Below are 19,906 nucleotides of genomic sequence, written 5' to 3'. Positions count from 1 at the left end.
CTCCTGAAATATACTTACCCCCACAGACACTCAGGTCATCCCTGCTAAACACAGTCATGGAAAGCAAAGGAGCAGCACTCACCTTGAGGAAAATCTGAATTTCCAAAACCAGGTTATGGTATGCTGCCTCAACTTAGGTCATGGGATTCCTTCCATGAAAGTCTTTGTATGTAAGTTTCCCTTCCATTACACAAATAGCACATCAACTCTGGTCACTGGAAATACAGGCAAGCCTATTATGATCCCTCAGGATGAATCATTTAACGGAGCTTATTGGTACTGTTTTACATCTCCATGTTATGGTCTAAATCATGCCCCCCGCCCAGCGAAGATTCATTTGTCAATATCCTAACCCCTACTACTTCAGAATATGACTGCATTTGGAGGCTGTGTCTTTAAAAAGGTCATTAAGCTAAAATGAGATCACAGGTCAATGACTGGTATCCTCAGAAGAGGAAATCTGGACCCAGACACAGAGGAAAGATGATATGAAGACAAGGGGAAAAGATGGCCATCTACTAGCCAAGGAGAGAGGCCTAGAAAATATCCTTCCAACACAGCCCTCAGAAGGAACCAAGTCCTTAGATTTTCAATCTCCAGACTGTGACTCAGTTTCTGTTGTTTAAGCTACACAACCTGAAGCATTTTACCTGAACAAACTAATGCTATCTGTAACTGCACATGCCATTGACCTTATTCAGATGCCTTTTGACACACCAATTCCATTCAGTCAACAAAACTTGACGATTCAGACCTCTCATATGTGTCTTTCAATTCCCCTCCATTCCCCACATATGGGTGTAAACTCAGACTCATCCTAATTTGGGGCTCTGATAATCCTAATTATTGGTTTCTCTGTCTTCAGTTCCTTCTCCTTTTGGTCCAACATCTGCAGAGTGAAAGATGTTCAAAGGAGACCACAACAGATTCTAAACAGATGCAGGGCCAAGGTGTCAGGCCATAGTGCAGTCACCTGCTCAGCCAGGCACCCACCTTTGGTGGCTTTGGGAGCAGGGCAGCAGGTGGGGTAGAGCACCTAGGACTCAGACTTGCAGCTCTCCCAGCCTTTAAGAACTGGTACAGCTATCCCAACTCACTAGCCCAAATCACCTCTCTACATTACAGACCCTCTCATGTCCCTCTTTCTGGAAATCCTTCCCTGGGTACTCACAACCTACAAAGTAGTTTCTGAGCTATTTAGCAAGGGACTTTCCTTTGTTTTCTAACCCATCTGCTCTTCAGTCTCAGGCTCATCACCCCTAAACTGACATCCTGGGGTGCAGCCATCCTGAAAGATTTTTCAACCTCATAAACCATCTTTGTCCTTATATCTCCAAGACTTTTCACATCCTGAGAATGTCTGGGCCCCGCCCTTGTCCGCTCATGGAACTATTTCTTAAAATTTGGAGACTCCACACAGTCACCCTTACTTGTCTAGCTTCCCTCCCCCAGGCCTCCCCTTCTCTATGTCTGGGCACATTTCCAGGGCAGAGCTTGCACTGGGTGGTCATTACATATGCTGCCTCTTACTCTCTGGATGAGGGACTTCTCAAAACCAGGGAGGGAATGCTTCTTCAGGATTACGTCCACATATCTGCCCCTCTGGCTGACCAAGTTGGAAGCACAGAAAATCTCTGGAGGTTAGATGATTGATGTGCTTTGCCACAAATTCTGCTGAGCTGAACTTGGTGACTGCCTCCCTAAGGAAAGAAGCATGTTTTTCCCCAAATCAAATTAGGTCCCACCTGCATATCCACCTTCCTGGTGCCCAGGCTCTGAGATAAGAGCACAGGTCTCCTGCAGCATAAATATCTACTGAACGGATGAATGAAGTCATTAATAACCTTTGACTGTGTGCTGGAGTCAGTGCAGTGCTGGGAAGGATATTTTCAAAAGAAAAGAAAATCACCTTTTTGACTGACTAAGGATAGAATTGCTTGGTTACGAATCATTCTTTTCTTAGGGAACTTGCTCTTAATGAAAGTCACAGTGAATGGGGCGGATGTGCTTGCTCCTTGGACCTTCCCGAAAGAACAGTATGATCCTACTAACAAAGCCTATACTTGATAGGAATAAAGAGTGAGCCTGTGTCTGCATGGAGAACACACACACACACACACACACACACACACACACACACAGAGAGAGAGAGAAATTAGATAAAGCTGGGAAGAGAGAAACTGCCTGAGTTGGTTGACTTCAGATTGGGTGAACAAAAACTAGGGTCTCAGTTAAACCTGACCCAGTTAAGATTTTACTTTTAACATGAGATGGCCACTTTCGGCAGGTGGACACCAAAAGACCCAACTTTGGCCTTTAAAGCTTAGTGCAAGCTCTCTGAACCATCCCCCCAACCCCGGCAACACACACACACACCATGCAGGTTAGGGTGACTCTGATCTTCCAGATTCATCAAGGACTCCCAAGCTGAGGTCAGTTCTCTGGGGGCTCTTTTAAGGAATGGCCTGGATTACACCCAGGAGGATATGGATAGCCTGCTGGCATGCCCCTGTCCATGCAGCTTATTCTGCAGTCCTTGTCACTCCTGCACATCGGCTTCAGCAAGCCTGACTTCACAGACTGAAGGAATCCAGAGATCTCTGGTTGGTCCGCTGCGCCAGCATGAGTGCTGTCATGCCCGCATCTCGCCGAGGCCCTCTGTGTCTGCAAGGCTAAGTCATGAATGATCACTTACCATCTTCCTCTCCCAAGACCCCCGAATGTCTGGAAAAACCACCCGGCATTTCCCATGGGACACACCACAGCTGAACCCTGTTCCTCTACCTGCAGTCTCTAAGAACATAAGGAGCACAGACTCTGAAGTCAGAACCCCATTCAGCTATGAAATGTCTCTTCAGATCTTCTGCCCATTTTTCAGTTGGGTTGTTGGTTTTCCTATTATGGACTTGAAAGATTTCTTCATATATTCCAAATAGAAGTCTTTTATCAGATATAGAGTTTACAAATATTTTCCTCCCAGCCTTTGATGGCTTTTTATATTCTTATTGGTGTATGTAGAAGCAAAGAAATGTTTAATTAAAATAAGTGTATCAATTTTTTTTCTTGTATCATTTTTGCTTTTAGTTTTAATCCAAGAACTCTAGTTGATCCACAGTTATGATTTTCTCCTGCTTTCTTTTTAGAAGTTTATGGTTTTAACACTGAGATTTATTTATTTATTTGTTTGTTTGTTTATTTATTTGTTTTGGTATATGGTGTGAGGTAAGGGTCTATATTTACTATTATGGTTTGCATATGCCCCCCCCCAAAAATTGTATGTTGGAAACACAATCCTCAATACAAGAATATTGGGAAGTGAGTCCTAATAGATGATTGGATCATGAGGTCAGAGTCCTCGTGAATGTATTACTGCTGTTATCAGAGATTAGGCCAGTAATCATGAAAACAGATTGTTATAAAACAAGTCTGTTCCTCAGGCTTTTTCTTTTACAGATACATGCTTATCCTCCCCTGTTTCCAACATTCAGATAAAACAGCAAGAAGGCTCCCACCACATGCTACCACCATGGCCTTAACTTCTCTACCTCCAGAATGCTGAGTCAAATATACCCCTGTTCTTTGTCAATGACCAAGTATATGGTATTCTAATATAGCAGCAGAAAACAGGTTAAGACACTTTTTGCATATAGAGATCCAACTGTGCCAACATCATTTACTAAAAAGACTATTCTCACTCCACCATCTGGAAATCTCACCTCTAAAAGTGTTAATGAATTTAATTAATTTCATTTGAAAGACTCTGTCACACTCAATAAAATCATGATTATATATAAGAAAAAAACTTATTTGAAATTATGTCCAAACAGCAGCTCTGTTCTCTGACTTTTATTGTTTTCAGAATAAAGATAACATAAAACAATCTCTTAAATGTGATACATGTTATAGTCTCTTCAAAAAACACATGGAGAAATGGAGAAAACCTCATACAATGTTTAAAATTTTGTAAAATAGCAAGATTTTTCAGGTTGTCATAGCTTTTTTTTAAGAGACCAGCCTAAGGCTCTCATGCATGAGTAGTAATATATTATAAAATAAAAAAAATTATGTAGAGAATTGCTAGCTTAGAACATGTCATTTTTGTTTACAAGAATCTTCTAGCAGCAGCCCAGCAGAAATCTAACACTAATTTTTTTCTGCTTTGAAAAATGCATTTTTAATCATTATTTATCAAAAGTTACATTTTTATTAAAAGCTTATTAGGCACAGTGGCACACAGCCTATACTCCTAGCGGCTTGGGAGGCCGAAGCAGGAGGATCACAAGTTCAAAGCCAGCCTCAGCAACTTAACAAAGCTCTAAGCAACTTAGTGAGAACTGTCTCAAAATTTAAAAAAAAATTAAAAAACACTGGAGATGTGGGCTCAGTGATTAAGTGCCCCCTGGGTTCAATCCCTGGTACCCAAAACAAAAAACAATTTCCAACCAACAAATCTGAGGCTTTTCAAAGAGTGTTCCAAAACCCCACAGAAATAGGAATGTTAACATTGACTGAACAGATATACCATCACTCATCTCTGAACCGTTTATCTAAAGAATAATTCCCCTTGGTAGGAATTTCACAACACTTGAAATCCAAGTCAGGATTATGGGCAGGCACCACACCTATTTATTCAAATTCTTTGTTAATCTACATTTGTTCTGCCTTTAAGAAACCATTGTAGATAAGAGTTTTCAACTTTCCAGGCTGAATCCATTCTCTTCCCACTGGAACATTTTATTTCATTTACTCATACCTCAGCACACAGCTATAAACCCTGGTTTTGTTATCACTAGTATTTTATCCTGTAAATCTTACTGTCTATCGTACATTGAAAAATGATAAAGTGTACTTCAATAACCTAGGACCATTATGAAGACAAGGCAACAGGATGCAAATGTCCACATGCTGGATGGAGTTCTGGAATATATAGTGGGGGCAGAGTGATGAAAGAGATAGACAAGGGCCTTCAGTACTACAGCCCTTTGCCTAATATCCCTCAGACAGAAACAGCGCAAGTACTTGGTGTCCACAAACAGAACAGAAGTGTTGAATGAATTCTCACGTCTAAATCACAAAAATATTCCAGGTGTGGTGGTGCATGCCTATAGTCAGTCCCAGGGGCCTGGGGAAGCTGAGGCAGGAAAACCACAAGTTCAAAGCCAGCCTCAGCAACTTGATGAGGCCCTAAGCAACTTAACGAGACCCTGTCTCAAAATAAAAATACAAAAAGGGCTGGGAATTTTGTGTGGCTTGGTGGTTAAGCACCAAGTTCAATCCCCAGTACAAAAAAAAAAAAAAAAAAAAACCCCACAAAAATATGCCCATAAACTTAACATGCAAGTAATAATATTATGTGGACAAGTATAAATATTTAGAATATAGGAGTCCTTCTAAAGTTATGAAGTATCAGGGATATTAAAAATGCATACTGCAGCATTAAAAAATACATTTAAATATCAAGTTTGGGAATCATATATTATATTCCATCAAGTAAGGAAATAATGGAATGGACTCTCAAAAGAGAATATCTGGAATATGGATTTGTCCTTTGAAGACAGCATAGCAGGGGCCACTTGTATTCCAACTAAGGTTCCAGCAACCATGGGAGATATTTATCACTTGCAAAATTAATGATCCTTTACAACCTCAATTTCTTTGGATGCAACTGTTTAAAAGTTACATGTTAAAGAATTTCAATGTACTCGACAATAACAACAATAACTAACCAACTAGGATAATGGAAATTATTTTACAATCACTGCAAAATAACAGGTTGTTCCTTATGAAATTATCTTTAGAAATAATTATAGTCATGGATATAAATGTTCCCAAGAATTACTGTCTACAGCAGGTACAATCCTTCTCAGTACTGGGTGAAACAATTTTTTTTCCTAATCTAAAAGTATAAAAAAGATGAACTTAACCACTCTGGACAAGTTAACATCCCAAGTATGTACAGATAAATATATTTAATAACCATCTTAATGACAAAAGCATCCACAAAACAAGGCATCTAGAAATAAAAGCACTTTCTCAAGTTTTTCCCTAAAGCCTCCATGGCTCTTTAGAAGCCTTCTCTCTCTGCCCCCAAACAAGAGCTTATAGAATTCTTGCACCCTTAAACCATATGCAGCTGAGGACCAGTGAGTAGAAATACTGCAGCTGGCAGAGGAGGACACACATTCACTTCCTTCCCCCTCATATTCTTTCTTCTCTATCCAGACCTCTGTCTCATCATCTCTGCTGTTAGCACCCAATTTCCCAGTCCTTGTGTGCTTCTCCCCACTCCTGCCTTATCAGATCTCTATCGCCCCTCCCAGGGACAGCCAGGGTTTTTTCTTTTTCAAATTCATCCGAATGCCTGTTGGCTCAAGAAAATGTCTATCCAGGGGACAGTGAACTCACACACAGCCACACCACATGAAGGCCATCTGAACTGATGTTGAAATAGAACCACCTTTGCTCTGACATACGCTGGGAACAGTACTGTTTACTGAGATGTTACCCCTCAGTTGCATAAAGAAGCATCCTGGACTCTCCGCTCAGAGACGTATGCAGTCAAGTCAGGATTATGGTCCTCACCCTTGGGCAGGCCCCATATCTGTAGATCCATCTAACCATGGGGGGAAAAACTGTGTCTGTGCTGAACACCGATACATTTTTCCTTGTCATTATTCCTTACACAATATCGTCTAACCACTACATACATAGCATTTACTTTATATTATGTATTATAAGTAATGGGTAGATGACAAAGAAAAGGGAGGATGTGCACACATTATTTGGAAATATTACACCTTTTTACATATGGGACTTGAGCATTGGTGCATATGCATATGAGAACACATACCCCATGGATTCCAAGGGACATTACACAGACTGTATTCCTTGAGTCTGGTGGAAAATGAAATTCCACCTCCAAGAACCTCTGAAGTAACAGGTGAGTCATTCAGAGCCCATTTCTTATAAACTCCTGTCCTACTCATCCATCCACAAAGTAAAGGGAATAGGAGGACATTTCTCCATGTCCTTCAAGCTCTCCTGACTCTTCTACCCACATGCCAGTGATTTTTGTAGAAGCCCTAGCAGTGACTGTAGCCCATGCTTTGAAGCCCTCTCTCTGCATACACTGCCCCAAACCCATGCATCCTACAGTTTTTCCGGAGCTGGGTAGCCAAACAGGAGACATGGAAGGCAGAGAATGAAGACACTGAAAAATGCCCATCAGGAAGACCACAGTGAACCCACATCCAAACCACAGAGAAAGCAAGGAGAAAAGTAAACTGTGCTGTCAGGAGAGAATGGAGGAGAATCCTCTCTACTCCTTAAAAGGGAAGGGTTGCAACTAAAACGGAGAATTAGGAAGTAGGAAAAGAATGCAAGATTCCAAGCCTCATTTCAAAGTATTTCAGGAAGCAGACTCAAGGCAACCCTAAAGCATTCTGAATTTTAAAAATCAGGATGCATTAGTATCGTTACTTCTAAAAGCAAAAAGAAAAAAATGTGCAAGTGAAAAAGCTTTTACTGCTCTCAGAAGTAAAATCCAATAACCTTCACATATGTGTGGGGTGGGGTAGAGAGAAAGGGGAAGAGGGTAAAAATGAGCTGCTTTGGAGTGATGTTTAGTTATATGGTCCTTTTTTTTTTTTTTTCAAATTCTAGTTCATGCTCATCTTGAATTTTCTGAAGCCTGCAGTTATGATCCCAGTGTGAACATATACAACAGAAAAATGTCAAATGAAACATGATTACAACTTGCAGGTTATGACAGTGGAGAGTAGACAGGGCCCGATCTTCCCTCTCCCAGACTATTTACATTCTTCTCAATGTACACAAGTCTACACAAAATGACAAGCATATATTTGGATGGCAACAGATCAGCTGCTTCTGAAATTTGACTAGTTCAGGGAAGAGATATTATGGACAAGAGCAAAGGTGTAAGCACAGTGTTTGGAATTACCAGGGGCAGATGCAAATTTTCACCTCAGAAACAAAGCAGGTCCAAGGAGGAAAAATGAAAAAGGTTGTGATTCTTCTCCCACTGTCTGTCTGCCTCTCTTTACCTGAGGAAAAGAGTTTGCCTAGGCCAGAAAATTAGAGATCTGGAGAGATCTGCTTCCCATGGCAGGAAGGGCCGTTTGGGTGTTGCTGAAGCCTTCTCTATTGCTCTTTCTACTTCCTCTTGAGATTGTGCCTATGTTATATAATATTGTATTATACTAGATTAATATTGCATTGCATTGCATAGTAACACTAAAGGCATAGAAGGAAATGGGAAAGGGAACCAATCAGTCATCATACCCTAGGACATGAAGTGTCCATGGCTGATACCCAGGGAGCCTCAGGGGTTTTGAATGACATTTGTCATGCATGGTTCTGGGCAGCAGCAGAAGTCCAGGGTGGTGAAGATCACCCAGGTATACTTGAACTTTCTGACAGGCATGAGTCCACAATGTAAGAGCAAGAGACAGCTTTTGGGTCTGGTTCCTAAAAACTCCAATTGGTAAAGTTTATGTTATGTGTATTTATGCTATGTGTATTTTATCATAATTAAAAACAAACTTAAAACTTAAGGGCTCTGTGACTCAGTCTTTCCTTTGACATACGCTCAGAGAAAGAGATTCTTCCAGGCTCTGGAGTGGCCAGCAAGGAATCCCAATGCCTCCAATTTGACAAACACTGCCAGAAAGAAGCCTCGTCCTTGGGGGCACCTAAATTGAACAAACTTTCTAGAACTTATGCAAAGATGCTGTCCTATAGGAGGAGGATAGTGCCCTGTGTTTGAAAAATATTTATTACGAGAAACAGAAGAAACCTTTACAAGGAATATTCCCAGGAAATACAAGAAAACATAAAATAAGGGGGGGGGGAGTGAGACTTAAAAAGTTACTCAGATGCTTTCTGAGATGTAAACTGATAGCCTGGAAGGAAAAATTCTTAAGAGAATAAAAATAAAAATCAATGTACTATCATAGACCGGGCAAAACCAAGAATGGATACTATGGAAAAAATAAACTACAGTAACAAAGAGGACACATTTGAGAAGCCATCCCAAAGAACAGAGGAAAAGGACAAAGAAAACAGAAATCTGAAGGTGAAATAAAGTTGTTGACATGGAGAAAGAGGAAGAGGGAGAGTTGCAGAGATAGGAGATGGAACATGAAGATCTGCTTCACAGAGTATTGCCCAAACATGCGGAACACTCAAGTCACCCAACATTGGACAAGCTTTGTTTTTGTTTTTTGTTTTGTTTTTTTTGTTTTTCCTTCCTGAATTTAAAACTCACTGAGTCAGGTGATTTAAAAGACAGGCAAAATTAGTCAGAAGAGACCCTGTATAGACATATTCGTGTGAATTTTACATTAAATCTAATGAAAACAAATGTCAGGATCCAATAAAAAAAATAAACCAATTACAATAAAAAAAAACCAATTACTTTACAAGAAATAAAAATTAGATTGCCTCTATTTCTCTTTCAGAACCCTTAAATGCCAGAAATTAGGGAACACTGTTCACAAACATTTTAAGAAGAAAAACAAAAAACACAGTGAAGGTGTGTTCATTACTCAGTGCTAATTCAGTATTCACGTATGAAAAATATCTGAAGTTCGGGCTGGGATTGTGGCTTCAGGGCAGGTCACTTGCCTCGCACATATGAGGCCCTGGGTTCAATCCTCAGCACTACATAAAAATAAATAAATAAAATAAAGGTATTAAGTCCATCTGTATCTAAAAAAAATGTTTTTTTTTTAAATCTGAAGTTTCAGAAAGACTGTCATCCACATTTCAATGCTAAAAATGTTGGAAAATTTATGCCAACTGACCAAGAAAGGAATAAAATAAAAAAAAAAAAAGAAGAAGAAGAAGAAATGGGAAGAGGATCATTAAAATGGCAAATTTCAAGCACTGAAAAGAGAATCTAAATAGTACTTCTAGATTTTTAAGCTTGATTTAAATTTAAAAATAATTCTCAAATAATAATTTATTGATACTTTTATTTATCAAAATAATACATTAAATATTATTTTATTTAATAAAAAAGTAAAAAGTCTATCCCATGCCAGGTGTGATGGCACATTTCTGAAATCCCCACAACTCAGGAGGCTTGAGACAAGAGGATCACAAATTTGAGGCTAGCCTCAGCAATACAGCAAGGCCCTAAGCAACTTAGGAAGATTCTGCCTCAAAACAAAAAATTAAAAGGGCTGGGGATATAGCTCAGTGGTAAAGTCACTGCTGGGTTCAATCCCCGGTAACCCTCCCCACCACCACCCAAAAAAAAAACCTTTTTGCTACATGCCAAAATAAATTCTCAATAGAAAATAAATTGACTTAAATACTCAGAGTAAATATTTTTAAATGAGGGTGGGCAAAAGACTTAAAATCAGTATACTACAATGATGCAGCCACATCAATGTTTATAGCAGCTCAATTCACAATAGCTAAACTATGAAACCAGCCTAGGTGCCCTTCAACAGATGAATGGATAAAGAAACTATGTTGTACATACATAATGGAATATTATTCAGCCTTAAATAAGAATGAAATTATGCCATTTGCTGGTAAATAGATGGAATTGGAGAATATCATGCTAAGTAAAATAAGCCAATCCCAAAGAACCAAAGGCCAAATGTTTTCTCTGATATGTGGATGCTAATTCATAATAAGGGGAGGGGGGAGAATAGAGGTATTTTGGACTAGAAAGAGGGGAGTAAAGGGAGGGTAGGGGGAATCGGGGTAGGAATGAAAGTAGAATGAATTGGACATTATTACCCTATGTGCACATATGATTACACAACTGGTGTAACTCTACATCATGTACAACCAGATGAATGAGAAGTTATACTCCATTTATATATTATATGTCAAAATGCATTCTACTGTTATACTTTTAATCTATATATAAAATATCTATATATAGCCTGAAATATATATATATATATATATATCTTGAAAATCAATAAGAAAATAGAATATCTTAGTGGAAAAATAGACAAGGATATGAAAAATCAATTTAGGGAAAAAATATAAATGGCCAGCAAATATCTTGAAAATTAAGCACCATGAGCCACCCATGGTGGTACACACCTGTAATTCTGACTATTTGGAAGGCTGAGGCAGGAGGATAACAAGTTCATGACCAGCCTGGGCAACTTGTAGAGATCTTGTCTCAAAATGAAATATAAAAAGGTTTGGATTATAGTTCAGCGGTAGAGCTTACCCAGCATGTGCCAAGTTCTAGGTTCAATCTCTAGTACCACCAAAAAAAAAAAAAACAAAAAAAAAGAAAGAAAGAAAGAAAGAAAAATGGTAAACAAAATTTAAGACATAAATTTTCATCTTGAAAATAGTTAGAAAAAATGGGGGAAAAAAGTCCAATACACAGTATTGAAAAGGGTTAGGGTCAACAGTCACTCTCATGTACTTCTGAAAGTGAGATAATTTGGAACAACTAACAACCATTTGTGAAAATTATTGGAAAAATCATGGCAACATTTGAAAATTTCATATATTCTATGATGCAGCCCCTTCATTTTTAAGAAGAACTTGTCCAAACAACTAAAGTGTGTGCATGAGCCTAAAGTCATTCATATTAGAATATAAATCAAAATCAAAGATAATAAATAACCCAAATGTACAAAAGGAAAGAATACATTAATTAAGATACATCTATACATTCTATAATCATGCTTTAATTTTATGTTGCAGAAGAATACTAATGACATGGAAAAAAGTTCAGGTATTGTTTTTAAAGAAGTTCCTAACCTGTATCAAAATATCCATAGCAATGTGATGGGCATTATTCTCCAAAGTACATGTATGAAGACAAAAAAATATATTCATAGCAAAATTATTAGATTAATGCTCATAAAATATAACAAAATATGAGATGCCATTTTTTAAGGTATTGAAATGACAGGCTATCTTCCTTTTCTCCGTGTTCATCTAAAAACTTACAATGAAATCTCTACAATGACACACCTTACAATAATGGGAGTTGGAACATAATACAGTTGCTGTCTGCTCTCTGCCTCGCCCCAGTTCTCAAACAGGGACAAGTCCAAGTTCCTCTTCAGGAAAGAAGGATTACTGGCAGGGAGGGCAAGGTCACAAGGGAAACAGCAGGCAAACCTCTTTGGGAAAACATATGTGGTATTGGGGAGTGGGGGTAATTGTCCAATCATCCCAGATAAGTCAAAACAGGCATCAACTAACGACGCTTCAAGGAATAGCTATTGCTGTCCAGAAAGTTCTAGCCAGCTACAGGATCTTAAATCATCATCAGTGATGTTTAAGTCAGAATGAACAACTGCCAATAAAAGGTACTGAACCATGGCCAGAACCTGGATAGATCCCACAGTGAGACCCTTCAACTCCAGATTAGCTAGTTACACAGGCTTATGCTAACCATTTCATTAGCTCACAATAATTCAGCTCCTCATTTCTAATAATTAGATATTTGGGAACTCACTTATGATCATAGCAGCATTTTATTGGATTTCTTTCATAATTAAAAAATCTAATCTAAGTAAACTGATATTATTTTTAAAAACTATTCAATTAATTCTTAAGAAAACAATCCACCATAGAGAAATTTTTAAATCATTCTCAAAATAATAATGGAGATATAATAAAAATGTAAATGTAATCAAATAATATGGAATATATATATTTAAATATGGATACCATGTATTCAAATTTAAGGAATTAGTCTAGAGCTGCTTGCCTAGAATGCAGGAGACCCTGAGTTCAATTCATAATACAAATAAATAAATGAATAAATAAATGGAGCTGGGCATGGTGGCACATGCCTGTAATCCCCAGCAGCTTGGGAGGACGAGGTAGGAGGATTGAAAGTTCAAAGCCAGCCTCAGCAACTTAGCAAGACCCTAAGCAAGTTAGTGAGACCCTGTATCAAAATAAAAAGTAAAAAGGGATAGAAATGGAACTCAGTGTAAAGCACCACTGGATTCAATCCCTAGTACCTAAAAATAAATAAATATCCAAAGCTTTATTCAAAGGAAAGTTCATAGTATTAAATATCCTTTTACAAAGGAAAAGGAGGAAATTACATAAATAAATCAAGCAGGCACCACAAGACATTACACTGGGGAAAATGATATTTTAAAATAAAAAAGTAACATAAAGGAGATACAAGAGTTAAGATCTAAATTCAAAAACTTCTTGTTTGACAATGACAGATTTTTGGCAATTTATCTGGAAGAGAAAAAATCCACTGTAATGGGATAATATTTTAAAAATTATTAATATATTTTCTCTTTTGTTATTTTTTTTTTTTTTTTTTGAGGGGAGAAAGGGTACAGGGTTTGAACTCAGGGGCACTTGACCACTGAGTTTAGAGACAGGATCTCACTAACTTGCTTAGTACCCGGCTTTTGTTGAGGCTGGCTTTGAACTCGCGATCCTCCTGCCTCAGCCTCTGAAGCTGCTGGGCTTTTCTGTCTTTCTTAATACATGAGTCTTCTAGAAGCATTTAGAAATATCTTTGGGGGTTGTTGGAGAAAATAAGATTTTTTTTATAAAGAAAGAATGCAAAGAGAAAGTATAAGGTAATATTGTACTCTAGACAATGCAAAATAGAATTTGCTTCAGCTCCAAGAGATTTCTCCTATTCCCCTCCTTTAACACACTAACCACATGACCTAGAAGAAGACATTGTTCCCTGAGTTTTCCCAGTCCCTTTCCCCTGACCCCCACAATTTTCCATTAAAGCTCGTATTTGAGTCATGACAAAATATGAAGCAGAGGGGAACCAGCACATTCCTATCATGGAGTACAGGTGAGACGAAGCAACAAAAAGGTAGAAGAGAGTTTGGGTTTGGAGAGAAACAGGTGGGGACCATAACACGATAACATCAAGGATAATAACAGAGGGAAAGGAGGTTTTTGCATCCTCCTATTAAGATTCTGGAAACAGACCACCTCTTGAGCAGTCCCCTATTTTTAAATTAACCGTGAGTGGGGTCCCATCTTGGTGGAGCACAAGGGAGGGAGGCCCTGATATTTAGTTTCTTGAACCAACAATGGTTAGGTTAGATGGTTCCCCTAAAAGGCTAAGAGACTGTGGAACTAGCTAGCTAGAGCTGAGAGAGATAGTATTGTAGCAAAGGTCAAAAAGTGACAATCTAGTAAAGGATCCACAGAAACCCTTCACCAGATTCCTTATAGCATCAGTGGGCACTGAGATAACTAGAAAGTACTAACAGGTGTAATGCCTAACCAAAAAAGAATGAACTCCAAGCGGAAGGATCTCATACCTGGCTATTGAAAGGTGGCCTGTCTACCAGATAGAAAAGATGTAACATCACTCCGGAGACCAGAGGAGTTAAAGTGTACCATGATCTTGAACCATAGGCTCTACCACTAAGCTCCATCCCCAGTCCTTTTTATTTTTCATTCAGAGACAGGAACTCGCTAAGTTGCTGAAGCTGTCCTAGAACTTTGGATTCTCTTGCCTCAGCTTCTTGAGTCACTGAGATTATGGGTGAGTGCCACCACACCCACCTAGATGTCATTTTTAAGTGAAAGGATATATTGGGAGCAATGTGAGATATGAATAATTTGTTAACAGAGTAAATATTACCAGAAAGAGTTTTAAGGATAGGTACGTACACCAACTGGCCCTGCACCAATAAAACAATGCACTGCAGAGAGATTAGGTGTGGGATTCTGGGTCCATGGATTTGATTCCTAGTAGCACCATTTGGAAATCTATAACTTAGGGTAATTACTTAATTACTTAATTTCTCAGTGTTTCAGTTTCCTTGCCTATAAAATGAAGCAGGTTTATAAAATGAAACAGGTTTTTCTTACTATTTCTAAGGATTAAAAGAGTTAATAAAGGGTATAGATAAGTGTCTGGCCCATAAGAAGAGTTCATTCATTTGGGGCTCCTCTTATTGGTATCATTAATGAGGAAGATCAGACCAGCTGCAGAATAAGAAATTGCAATTTCTCTATATAACCAAGTAGTACAGTGATTTAAAATTTGTTCCCCTGATACATAAGTAATAAAATTAAAAGTGATAAAGGGGGATATAAAGCAGATCAAAGGGCAAAGAGATTTCTACTAACACAGCACTATGGTATAAATGAAAAAATTTGACCACACTCAAAAAAATATGAATTAATTACCTATATTAATTCAAGAAGTATGCCAAATGGAAAAAAAAAGTGTGCCAAAATAAACTGTTGTAAAACTCATAAAAAATACACACACACACACACACACACACACACACACTCGAAGACCTGGGACCAGATCATTTAATGAGCACATGCTTTCAAACTTTCCCAAAGCAGAAACCTCAGGATGTATAATAGTCAAAAGACTTGGAAGAAAATGAAATGCCCCCAGTTCATTGAAAAGCTACCCATCTGCACACACAAAACTGCATAAAATAAAACTATAGGCCAACATTTTTCTCACAAGCTTTTGTTAATTCAGAATTTGTTAGTGCCTCTAGTATAATATGACATTCAACAGGGGACTGGGTCTGGCAGTACTGTTCCTCACTCTGGAGTCTCTTCCAGGTACTTCTGGACTTTCATAGTGCCAAGCCAGAGCCACAAAGGAGGGAGCCTCCAGTCAGGCAATCAGAAGATTAAGGTGATCCAAGAGCCAAGAAATACAGGAAGATAAATAGAGGAAAAGGGATTCACAAGAGATATGAAGACGTGAGACGGTAAAAGATTGCAATAATAATAATAGCAATGCTGAGGAACAAAGCAGTACATTCTGTTAGTGAAAGCATAAATGGATTTGATCCTTCTAGTAAGCAATTGGAAATGTGATTTAGAACCTTAAATGCACATACTCTTTGACTTAATAATCCAACTTCTATCAATTCATTCTGGGGAATTAATTTGAAACAAAGATATACAAACAAGGATGTATTTAATAGAATTTTGATAGCAACCCCCCCCCCAAAAAAAAACTGGAAACAACCTTAATGTCTAAAAATGAAGATAGTTAAATAAATTAGGAACTATTCATATGATGGGTTATACAATAATCAAAAGCAATGTTTTAGGACAAAATTAATAAAATGTACACAAGTCTACGACTGTTTAGGGGGAAAGGTGGAACACAAAGTACAAAATACAATCTAAACTGTATTTTAAAAATATGTGTATATGGCAAAGACCACTAGAAGAAAATAATTACCAATATGAATACTGTCTCTGGGTGCTGGGACTTAGTGAATTATTTTCTTTTATATATTTTTCCTGTTGTATTTCCTGAGTTGTATTATTTTTATGATCAGAAAAAAAAACGAAAATCCAAATCACTCTTGTCTCTGTTTAAATATTCATATGAATGATAAAGGAAAATATTTAAGTCTTCATTCACCAAGGAGAAAAACGTTTACAGCACACCCAAGAATTCCAATCCTCCAAACCTGAATCTTAATAATGATACACTTTAAACCATAGAAGGAAAAAAAAAAAAAACTAATCCCTCAAAAAGGAGAAGCGACTTCTCTAGGGGGAGGGGGTTTCCAAAAACCACTCAACACTCACATAGAGGGGCAGGCTTTCAAAGGTTGAGTGAGCATCAAGAGTTTCTCAGAGTAATACACACAGACACACACACACACACACACACACACACACACACACACATTCAATCATGTCATCCCAAGCTGACAGCTCAAGCTAGTTGGTGGCCCAGGAGTCCGCCCGCCAGTCCCTTGCCAGTCCCTTGCTCCGCGGGCGTACCTGTTCGTGGTGCGCGGTACCGGGGGCGCGGGGCTCCTGAGCATCCTCAGCGCTGGGGAGGTGCCCTGGGGATCCTCCTCGCTTTCGTCCACCAAAAGCCTGCACCAGGGGAAAAAACTAAGTTGTCACACCTCGCGGGGAGCTGTTGGCTGGCAGGTTGTGCGTTGCGCTCCAAGCCTAGCCAGGGCATCTTTGCGCACCCCGGCTCGGGGGACAGTTCCCCAAGCACGAAGTTGGAAATGCCTTAGGAAGGGTAGGAAAGGATAGCAAAGACCAGAATGGAGAGCCCGGGAGGCTGTAGGGAACCCGACGGCAGGTCCTGCTCCGCAGCTGTCTCACCCACAGCGACGCACACTGGAGCCCCCACCACCCTGACAGGTCCCTCACCACCCATGGCGATGCCCACGGATCCAAGAGTCACCCCTCTGCCCCACCCCTTCCTCAGGCAGCTGCTGCCCCTGGGCTTGTTCCCCTAGCTACCAAAAGTCTGTGCGCCCAAGGCAAGCAGATCTGCGCCCAGAGCTCTCGAGGCGCACGGCGGGGCGCACAGCAAGGATGCGCGGGACCCGCAGGTCGATCGGCTGGGGCCCGGGATTACCTGGAGCGGGCGGGCGCGTCGGTGGGGCACCAGAGCAGGCGCAGCAGCAGCAGTAGTAGCAGGCTGGAGAGCAGGGAGAGCAGCGCGCACCCTGGCCGTACCCTGAGCCATGGGCGCCGCCGCCGCCGCCGATGCCCGGGCGAAGCGTAGCCGGGGCGGCCCCAGCTCGCTACTCCCGCCGCTGCCGCCGCCGCCGCCACCACGGCCGTAGCCACGCACACCCCCAGTGTTCAAAGGCGGCGGCGAGGGGCGACAACAGCGCGCAGCGAGGGCCCGCACACTCTGGGCGCCCTGAGCCCAGCCTGCACAATCTTGGCGGGGAGAGAAAAGAAGCTGTGTCCTGGCTCCTTCTTCTCCACCCAGCCACGGCCCGCCGAAGCTCGGCGCTCCACTGGCAGATGACGATTCACCGAGCTCGCCGCCTGTCCTCCCGGAGGCGCTCCTAGCTGCTGCGGGCTCTGGTCGCTGCAGCCGCCGCTGCCTCTGCCGCCACCGCGCGGGGTCACCTGAAGGTTGGGGCGCGGAGCTCAACTCCATGCTGATTGGGCTTCAACTTTTCCGCGCCCTCACCACCTTCTGAGTGCCCGCATGGCTCCTCTGAAGCCCACGCAGCCCACCTAATCACACCACAACTGGGTCTGTGTCGCAGCGGTGGAGAGGAAGGACTTGGAGGAGCGAAAGAGGAAAGAAAAAAGGGCCCACTTCAGAAACTTCGAAAACTGTGGAGTCGCTCTACTGGATCCTCCCACACATTAAAGGCTGCCAGGACTTGGAGGTTGGATGGAAACAGTAACTTCCCCTTCTTAAACGCAGACTCATTGATACCAGAGACTAGGAAATCTTTAGGGGTGGGCGAGGACTAAATTCACTCCCTGCCTGTTTTTGTAAATAGTTTTATTAGAACACTTACACCTGTGTCCACTACTTTAAGCTACTCTGTACTATCCATGACCATATAAGGCTGTGGGATTTACGGTTGCTTTGGCACTACAAGAGCAGAACTGAGGAGAGGTGACAGAGATTCCTGTAACCCTCAAAGTCCATATCCTATCTGTCAAGTTCCAGAAAAAGTTGGCCTTCTGCTGTTAAAGAGCCCATTAGCCTGAGGCTCTCTCTGTACTTTTAGCGACTTCCTAACAAGGACCTCTTTAAGTTTCAGCCAGTCACAGGCAACCAGGTTTTAGCCAATCATAGACAGCCAACTCATCACATCACACCCAAATAAGGCAGCCACCTAGATAAAGCCAGTCAATCAGGTGATTTCTCTACTAAGCCTCTGTGTTTCCCCAATAAAAGCTTGATGCTCGCTCACACTGCTAGCTTCAGCTCACTCAATCACTTCTGATTCTAAGTGATGCCTGGTTTATGTGTACTCTTTGCTCAAATAAACTGCTAAGTTGGTCTACAAAGTTTTTCTTGTATTGCTGCTATGGGTCGAATGTTGGTATCCCTCCAAAATTCATGTGTTGAAACTCTAATCCTCAATGTGATGGGTTGGGTCATAGGGCCTTTGGGAGGTCATAAGGGTAGTTTTCTCACAATGGGTGACAACCCTTAAAAGATGAGGCAGGAAAGGGTTTGTTGTCTCTCCACACCCCACCCATGCCAGCGCCCCCCATCCTCTCTCTCTCTGTCCTCTCTGCATGGTGAGGTAAGCCACACCTGTAATCCCAGCCGCTCAAGAGGCTGAGGCAAGAGGATCACAAGTTAAAAGTCAGCCTCAGCAAACTAATGAGGCTCTGAGTCACTTAGTGAACCTGTCTCAAAATAAAAAAATAATAATAATTAAAAAAAAAAAAAAAACAGACTGGGGCTGGGACTCAGTGGTCAAGTACCTGTGGGTTTCAATCTCCAGTAGAGGTCTGCTATCAGTCAACCAAGAAGTGTGTTTTCACTGGAACCTGGCCGTGGTAATATCCTGATCTGTAACTTTGAAAAATTAATCTCTGTTATGTCAGCCACTTAGTTTATGATACTTTTGTTATACATCTTGGCTTAGACCATGTCATTTATTGAAATGGTAGTTTCTCATTTATTGCTGGAGAGTGATCCAGTGATGATGGGATCTAGTCAGATTCTTGAATTATTTCATTAGAAATGGGTCTCAGCTCTTTCAGCCCTAAGCTAGCTCAACTACATGTGGCCCCTGGGCTGCCCAACCCCCCACCTCCACCCAAGCAACCTTTCTAGTCTTTAGACCTAACTATGTTTGGGAAACATCAATTAATCACAGACCTCAAAGTGGTTATATGAAGGCACACAAGATTATTCTACTTTAGTTTAGATTGGAGATTTTTTTCCAACCCTTGGACTTCACCATCTTGTCAGCAGCTTTATAAAAGCATTATGAAAAAGCTGAAACTTTTAAAAAGCTTTAATGAGTTAACATTAATGAACTACTTTTCAAAGTAACAAAAATATTTAGATTTCTACCGGAGTCTCTTAAAGGCATGAGGCCTTAACCTGAAAGAGACCAATGTAAAGAAACTTGGGGGAGCAAGTAGACTAGAGAACCAAATAAAGCTGACCCCAGAGAGTTTGTCACAAGAAAAACAACATGCCAAG

The 19,906-nt window shown here is 40.5% G+C and overlaps 1 protein-coding gene across 1 annotated transcript in view; it reads right to left on the bottom strand.

Moving 5' to 3' along the window:
* Positions 1-17,878, bottom strand: part of St8sia6 (ST8 alpha-N-acetyl-neuraminide alpha-2,8-sialyltransferase 6) — a 116,810-nt gene extending 98,932 nt beyond the window's left edge. The window contains exons 1-3 of the mRNA XM_076872893.1: positions 17,502-17,878; positions 17,342-17,443; positions 16,744-16,842 (exon numbers count right to left, since the gene is read on the bottom strand). Of these exons, the coding sequence (XP_076729008.1) occupies positions 16,744-16,842; positions 17,342-17,443; positions 17,502-17,878 (578 nt within the window). The remainder of the gene's footprint in view (positions 1-16,743; positions 16,843-17,341; positions 17,444-17,501) is intronic.
* Between the last annotated feature and the right edge of the window lie 2,028 nt (positions 17,879-19,906).

The sequence above is a fragment of the Callospermophilus lateralis genome, chromosome 13 (genome assembly GCF_048772815.1).
Source record: "Callospermophilus lateralis isolate mCalLat2 chromosome 13, mCalLat2.hap1, whole genome shotgun sequence".
In the NCBI taxonomy this organism is placed as follows: domain Eukaryota; kingdom Metazoa; phylum Chordata; class Mammalia; order Rodentia; family Sciuridae; genus Callospermophilus; species Callospermophilus lateralis.
Note: the sequence above shows the minus strand (reverse complement) of the source record. Positions and strands in the feature narration are given on the sequence as shown.